The sequence below is a fragment of the Poecilia latipinna genome, unplaced genomic scaffold (genome assembly GCF_001443285.1).
Source record: "Poecilia latipinna isolate Pla-1442-1.1 unplaced genomic scaffold, P_latipinna-1.0 Scaffold1252, whole genome shotgun sequence".
NCBI lineage: Eukaryota > Metazoa > Chordata > Actinopteri > Cyprinodontiformes > Poeciliidae > Poecilia > Poecilia latipinna.
The window spans coordinates 21,925-29,785 of record NW_015113868.1 but is presented as its reverse complement, the minus strand read 5'-3'; the positions used below and the strand labels follow the sequence as shown (position 1 = coordinate 29,785).

General features: G+C 48.1%; 1 protein-coding gene across 1 annotated transcript in view; it reads left to right on the top strand.

The window, feature by feature from the left end:
- Window positions 1–7,722, top strand: part of kiaa0319l (KIAA0319-like ortholog) — a 25,313-nt gene extending 17,591 nt beyond the window's left edge. The window contains exons 11-25 of the mRNA XM_015054441.1: window positions 517–609; window positions 695–827; window positions 969–1,074; window positions 2,400–2,522; window positions 2,600–2,723; window positions 2,909–3,041; window positions 3,135–3,283; window positions 3,421–3,572; window positions 3,654–3,792; window positions 4,459–4,618; window positions 4,694–4,836; window positions 4,927–5,049; window positions 5,127–5,217; window positions 5,311–5,402; window positions 6,448–7,722. Of these exons, the coding sequence (XP_014909927.1) occupies window positions 517–609; window positions 695–827; window positions 969–1,074; window positions 2,400–2,522; window positions 2,600–2,723; window positions 2,909–3,041; window positions 3,135–3,283; window positions 3,421–3,572; window positions 3,654–3,792; window positions 4,459–4,618; window positions 4,694–4,836; window positions 4,927–5,049; window positions 5,127–5,217; window positions 5,311–5,402; window positions 6,448–6,620 (1,934 nt within the window). The 3' untranslated portion in view covers window positions 6,621–7,722. The remainder of the gene's footprint in view (window positions 1–516; window positions 610–694; window positions 828–968; window positions 1,075–2,399; window positions 2,523–2,599; window positions 2,724–2,908; window positions 3,042–3,134; window positions 3,284–3,420; window positions 3,573–3,653; window positions 3,793–4,458; window positions 4,619–4,693; window positions 4,837–4,926; window positions 5,050–5,126; window positions 5,218–5,310; window positions 5,403–6,447) is intronic.
- Window positions 7,723–7,861: the final 139 nt, after the last annotated feature.

Below are 7,861 nucleotides of genomic sequence, written 5' to 3'. Positions count from 1 at the left end.
TCAGGTTTTGTTCAGGTTGTGTTCAGGTTCTGTTCAGGTTCTGTTCAGGTTCTGTTCAGGTTCTGTTCAGACTTGGCCGGTAAAAGAAGTGAGTGAGGAGCAGAAGATACACACATTTATATAATATGACAATTTATATTTATTAATTGAAAAGATACTTTTTCATTAAAAGTTTTTTTTCTTATCTGCTCATCAATAAAGTAAATGTTTATGAAAGGGTTAGGGTTCATTAACACAAACAGAACTACAACCTGCCTTATTAAAAGAAAAACTAATTTCCACTTTTTTTGGTCATCAGTTGTTTTCTGTTTTGTTGGCCAAATTATTACCTTTTTTATTTGGTCTTGGGCCGAACAAAATCATGTAAAGGGCCACAAACAGCCCGCATGCCACGCTTTGGACAGCACAGTTGATAAATGAGCAGATCAGATCACATGAATGAACATCCCATGATGTGTTTGACTGATTCTGGTTCTGCTCAGTGATCCACTTAATGTCTCATTTTCCACTTGGCAGAGCCACGCGTAAACAAACCCCCGGTTGCCACGGTTTCCCCCAAGGACCAGGAGATCTCCCTGCCGATCAGCTCCACGGTGATCGACGGCAGCCGTGAGTGGTTTTTACTCAACACAAACGCTGCCAGCCGCCATAGTGCTGACCCAAACCTTCCTCCTCCTCCTCTTCCTCTGCGCAGAGAGCACCGACGACGACAAGGTCGTGACCTGGCATTGGGAGGAGGTCAAAGGTCCCTTGAGGGAGGAGAAGGTCTCTGCCGACACACCCATCCTCACCCTCACCAACCTGGTTCCTGGGAACTACACGTTCAGGTGGGGTTGGAGGAACCCGGCTGGTTCTGCTGAGGTTCTGGTCCAAACACAGACCGGGTCTAGGGAGGTTAAAGCTGCCAGCCAGAACTTTTCTCTGAGTAAAACAATGTGAATGAGTTTTCCTCCTCATTCCTCCTCCAGTCTGACCGTCACGGACTCGGACGGCGCCACGGACTCGACCCAGGCTACCCTCTCTGTCAACAAAGCCAAGGACTACAAGCCTGTAGCCAACGCCGGCCCAAACCAGGTCAGAAACCTCCTTCCTGTTGGCTCTGGACTGTACGGCGCGCCAATAGTGCCAAAATTTTGACTATTCTCCACCCAGCGGGGGGTACTTCTTTGTTCCCAGGATGCTACTTCTGCTCTGATGCTAGCTACTGACCTGATTAATGATCGGCTGGCATCACTAACTGAGCAGGAGAATACTAGCTAGCGTTAGCTTTGGAGAGGCTAATGATTAGCATGGTTAGGCTGGTCATCCTACTTCCTCTGCTGTCCATTATTATGGATAGGCTAGCATTAGCATTAGATATGCTGGTGTTACCATTAGTTCAGTTAGCATTAGCATTGGATAGGCTAACATTAATAACAATACATTTGAAAAACTACCATCAACACTGGGTAGGCTTGTGTTAGCATTGGATAGGCTAACAACTAGCGTGTCTAGGCTGATGTAGAAAAACTTGATCAACCAAAAAATCAAGATAAATGGTTAGCATGGAGTATCTGTAGGCACCATGCTTCAGATGGGTTGTATTTTTGTTTACTGTAATCCAAAGCGACGCTAAGTGTAAACATGCTGTATTAGATGGCTAAAGCATCTAATGCTATACTGCCCTTTAATTAGCTCTAGGTTAAAAACTTCAGTGCTCAGATGTTGCAAACATGGACAACATTAGGCGACGTTAAAAGCAGAATATTTAAAACCTAGTTGGTAATTTGTGAAATCTCTATTTAATTTGTGAAAGTTCAAATATTAGGTGGAATTGCACCTTAGCCAATTGTTAATTGAAAGAATTAGTACAAGTCATGGGTGACCCGCCAAGGCATGCTAGATGTTAGCCTTTCCAAGGCTAATGTTAGCTGTGGATAGCCTTGCAGTAGCCTATCCAATTTAAACACCAACTTGTCCAATGCTAATGCTAGCTAATGCTATCTGTGCTAATGAACAGAAGAAGTAGGCAATTCAACTTCTTCTGCCTATACAACAACTAGCATTGGATAGCTTAGCACTAGCCTATCCAGTTTAAACCCCAACCTGTCTAATGCTAACATTAGCCTATCCATGCTAATGGGTAGTAGAGGAAAAGGCAACTCAGTGGATGACCAACCTAGCTAGTTGTTAGCCTCTCCAAGTTAATGTTAGCTGGTCTTCTCCCTCTGAATTACTGCTGTTGGTCTATCATTAATCAGATCAGGAGCTAGCTTTGGATAAAACCTTCTGGAACAATGCAGCAGCCACTACTGGGTGAACGCAGTCTTAATTTTGGCCCCAACAGTGCACTGTAGAATCGGGCCGTAGAACCGGGCCCAGGCGGTACCAGTCCCAACGGGCTGTGTGTCTCTCTCCAGGCCATCCAGCTGCCGAGGAACTCCATCACGCTATACGGCAACCAGAGCACGGACGACCACGACAACCTGAGCTACGAGTGGTCGCTGAGCCCAGAGAGCAAGGACAAGGTGGTGGAGATGCAGGTGAGGTTCTGCAGCGCCGCCGGGTCGGTCCGGGTCGGTCCCGGAGCGCTGGCCTCACCGTGTCCCGTGGTTTCCAGGGCGTGCGGACGCCGATCCTGCAGCTGTCGGCCATGCAGGAGGGAGACTACACCTTCCAGCTGACGGTGACGGACTTGGCAGGACAGCAAGACACGTCCAAGGTCATCGTCATCGTGCAACCGGGTCAGAACCGTCTCAGTATGTTTCATGGTCCGATTAGATCCAGGACCTTCCTGTTGGTCTGTCTGCCAATAAACACAGCAGAAAGTATTCACGCTCTTCAGTTCTTAAACATTTGGTCAAAGGAAGAAAAACAAGACATTTTAAACTGGTTCTGGTGGTTCTGCTGGGTTCTAATAATGCTGCAGAGAACAACCAGCCTCCGGTGGCGGACGCCGGGCCGGAGAAGGAGCTGACACTGCCGGTGGATGAAACCACGCTGGACGGCAGTAAGAGCAGTGACGACCAGAAGATCGCCACGTACCACTGGACCAAGACCAGGTCGGTTCTGGTTCTGGTTCTGGTTCTGGAGGTTCACTGGACTCGGGCTGATTTAAAAACGGACTCCTTTCTGGACACTTTCTGCTCCTCCAGCGGTCCGGACGGCGTGAAGATCAACAACGCAGACAAAGCTGTTGCCACGGTAACGGGCCTGGAGGTCGGGGAGTACCATTTCACGCTGATGGTGGCGGATGACAGGAAGCTGGAGAGCAGCGACACGGTGAAGGTCATCGTCAGAGAAGGTCAGTGGGCCGTTCTGGAGTGGGTCTCGCAGCCAATCAGGAGGCCTGCAGCGTCTCGCAGCCAATCAGGAGGCCTGCAGTGTCTCGCAGCCAATCAGGAGGCCTGCAGTGAGTGTCTGTCCCTGTCGTCCCTCCAGAAAAGGACCAGCCTCCTGTGGCCCGGGTCCTGTCCAGCCCGCCAGTCTCCCTGCCCGTCAGAACCGCCGCCCTGGACGGGTCTCGCTCCTCGGATGATAAAGGCGGCCTGAGTTTCCTGTGGAGCCGAGACGACAGCAGCCCGGCGGCGGGGGTGAGATGTTCTGCACCACCTCACTGGGTCCAGGTTCTGGTTCTGGCTCCGGATCCTCATGCTGGTGGTTTTGTCTTCCAGGATGTCCTGAACAACTCCGACCACCAGGCTGTGCTGTTCCTGGGGAACCTGGTGGAGGGGAAGTACAGCTTCACGCTGCAGGTGACCGACAGCAAAGGACAGAGCAGCTCAGACCGGGGAACCGTGGAGGTCCGACCCGGTAGGAAACCCGACCAGAACCAATCACAACCAGGGCGAGGCTTTATGGCTTCCAAATAAACTCCAGTTACAGTAAATATTTTTATTTCAATCATCCGTCCTCTGAGGCGGCGCTGCAGTTTAATAGAGAGAATAAAGTAATATTAGCAGAATAAATATGCAATTTAAAAAAATGTCTAAAACTGAGAAAAGCTTTCAGAAAGTCATAAATCTGCTGTGAGCATCTCAGTTCATGTTTTTATGAATCAAACTTTCAAACTAATTTGTTAAAAGATGAAGAATTTTCTTATCTGAAAAACGGATAAAAAGTAAAACTTCACCAGCTGCTCAACTTTCTTCATTAAAAGGAATTCTGATTCTGATTTTATCTTTTTATTCAATTCAGACTTTTTTCTCATAATTTAAAAATAAAATATCCCAGCAAGGCTTTAATATTCCATCGTAGGCAACCTGAAATAAAGTCCATATAAATAGAAGCTGTAAAACAATATGGCCGCCATGGCGCGATGACATCACTACACAACGACAAAGTCCAGATTTCCCACATCTTCAGTTCATCAATAAATCAATTAAAGTCAGACCTACCTGACGACCCACTGATCCGATTCCTTTCTGTGACCTTCTCCTGACCTCTCCTTGACCCCTGCCTGACCTCTGTCCCTGTCAGACCCTTGGCAGCGGGACCTGGTCGAGCTGGTCCTGGAGGTCTCAGTATCCCAGGTGTCCCAGCGGCAGCGGGACCTGCTGCTGCGTCAGGTCGGCGTCCTGCTCGGCGTCCTGGACGGTGACATCATCGTCAGGGAGATCGGCGCCTTCGACGAGCACAGGTGGGCCACGCCCCCGTCCCGTCGGCCTCCGGCCGTTTGTCTGTGATGAAGCTGAGACGTTCTCCTCTTCCTCAGCACCCGGCTGGTGTTCCTGGTGTCGGGCGGTCCGGGGCGCCCCCCGCTGTCCGGACGCAGTGTCACGCTCAGCCTACGCAGCAAACTACGCAAACAGAAGAACGACTTCCTGATCTTCAAGGCGCAGCGCGTAGACACGGTCGGTGAGTCGCAGCGCCGACCGGGACCAGCAGGGGGAGCCGCAAGGCCGGACTGATGCTGAGACTCTTCCTCACCTCCCTTCTCTTCCTCAGTGTGCCAGCTGAACTGCTCCGGACACGGAGAGTGCGACTCGTTCACCAGGAAGTGCGTCTGCCGGCCGTTCTGGATGGAGAACTTCCTGAGAGCCGAGCTGGGAGAGGCGGAGAGCAACTGTGGTATGATGAAGAGGAGGAGGAAGAGGACGACGACGACAATGATCCTGTCTTTAAACTGTAACGTGTTTTCTTTCCAGAGTGGAGCGTTCTGTATGTGACCATAGTGTCCTTTCTGATTGTGGTTGCCGTGGCAACGCTGATCTGGTCGGTGGTGTGTTGCTGCAACAGGTGAGTTCAGATCCTGGTGGTTGTTGATTGGCCGCCAGCTGATGATGCTGATGATGATGGTGATGATGGTGATGATGTTTTGTGTCTTGGAAGACGAAGAAGTAAAGTTCGCCGCAGTAAAAGTCGATATAAAATTCTGGAAGGTGAAGAGCAGGAAGTGATGGAGCTGCAGCTGCCCAGAATCAGTAGGGCCAGCACACACACACACACACACACACACACACACACACACACACACACACACACACACAACCGCGCACACACACTCAAACACACAAACACACACACAACCACACACACACACGCACACACACACACACACACACACACACACACACAACCACACACACACGCACACACACAACCGCACACACACACACACACAATCGATCACTAAAGGATTGTTGTTATTGACTTTGAGGAAGAAAATTTAGATTTTCTTCCTTGAAAAATTAATTGATTTATCTGTTTATTTGCATTTTTCATGTATTTCTAGAATTGTGTATAACAGGGTCACCAACTCCCCCAGGGCTGCCATCCTGCTCCAGAATGTCTGAATTCCCTCACCAGCACTCATTCCTCTCTGCAATAGGCTGGAAATGAGCAGTTTATTTGATCCAGGTGTGTTTGAGCAGAGGTGAATCTAAAAGTACAGGATGGCCCTCAGGACTGGAGTTGGTGACCCCTGCTGTATAATATATGAGCATTAGAGCCAGTCTAAGACATTTTTATTTAAATTACGAGAATAAAGTCATAATATTAACAGAACAAAGTTGTAAAATAACCAGATAAATTATTTTAATGAGAGCGAGAGATCCGTCTGATTATTTCTACATAATAAATAAAATGTTTCTCATTTGTTTCAAATTCCTGCTGCTCATAATTTGATGCTGATGTGTTAAAAGATTAAATAATTCCTAATCTGTAAAACCAAAAACAAAGTGGAACTTCACAAAATGTTCAACATTCCTCATTTTTATTTTTTGTGTTGGAGTTTAAATAACAATTTATTCTAATCTGATGACTTTATTCTGGTAATATTATGATTTTATTCTCATAATTATGTTTTTTCTAAGCCTGGCTCTAACACTCGGTCATCAGAAGCAGCCTGCAGAAATTTATCATTTTTTTATCTGATTAATCAATAGATTAATTGTTTGCTGCATTAATCGTTAGCTGCAGTCCTACAGAATGCATGATCTGACCTCTGACCCCTGTGCCACCCTGCAGCGCGCCTGAAGCCGGCCCCCGGCCCCGCCTCCTCGGCCCTCATGCACTCGGACTCGGACCTGGACAGCGACGAGGGCCAGGAGCGCGGCCACCTGCTGCGGCCCCAGAACGGCTCCCTGAACAACGGCCAGGGGCCCCCAAGGACCAAGAAGCCCCGCGAGGAGCTGCTATAGCGCCGGGTCTAGCCAGAACCGGGTTCTCATGGGTTCTGGGCCGCTGGGTACTCACTGTGAGACGATGTCTACTGATGGACGCATCACTTCCTGCTTCAGCGACGTGCCGGCTGGGCGCGCTCACACCGCAACCAAACACTGCCACCAAACCAGAGCTACCGACCCAAAGCCGGTCCAGATCCCTGCATGAGGACTGCCGGGCCGGATTGGACCGGGCCGGAGGTTCTGCTGCATGTCTGCGTGTTTCCTGTGTTGTTGACCCACCGGACGGTCCGAGTGGGCTTTTATTCTGAAATCCTGTCGCACACTGGAGAGCAGCCTGTTAAGGCGCTGACTGAGCCCCTCCTCTGAGATGCTGCTGATGAACTTTGACCCCGTTCTGTCTCTGGTGTTGCTTTGAAATCAGCCGGTGGGTTGGATTCAAAGCTGGTCGCTGCAGACAGGAAGCTCACATGGGAGAAAAACTGAAAGCTTCTCCGACTGTGTGCCTCATTTTAGCTTCGGTTTTATTTCAATAAAAGCTTTTACTTTCCTATTAAAGGGGAAACAGGATGGGATTTTAATCTGTAGTCTTCCTGCTTAGACAGGTCGTCACCAGAACCCTGATTTTTATCTGGATGATGAGCTTTTAATTGAATGTTTTCTTATTTATTTTGCTCGATTATACTTTGTCCTGAAAAGCTCATAACTTCTAAAGCTGAGGAATTTAAATAGTTTTGAGAAAATATGTGAAAACTGAATGTTGCTTTTCTAAAAATCAAAAGAGGAAATTATAGATTCAGATGTGAAGCAGGAGATTGATGAGAAGGTTTCCTCTGATCTGCTCAACCAGAACCACCATGAAGCAGCCTGGTTGTTTCCTGGCCGGGGGAAGAAACGCAGAGCGACACCATGTTGCTTCTACTCATCCATCTGTCCTCTTGATTTTCAGCTCCTGTTACCTGTAGGACCTCAGCTCTGCAGATTTCACTGTGAAGCCAGAACAGGGAGGCACTGGTTGTTTTTCTAATGTTTAATGAGGAATCGTCTTCCCGTCTATCTGTGGTCAAACCTAATGAAACTGGATCATCTGTAAATCTAAATAAAATGTTTTAAAAGTTTATTGTAGAAAAAAAATTGACTGATTTTTCTTTGTAGATCTTTGTCTTGCTGGGTTTGTTCTTCAGTCACTGGTTTAAACAGGTTCTGGTTGTTAGCAGAAGACAGGAGCTAAAGTTGTGATGGTTCTCTGGAGAACATCC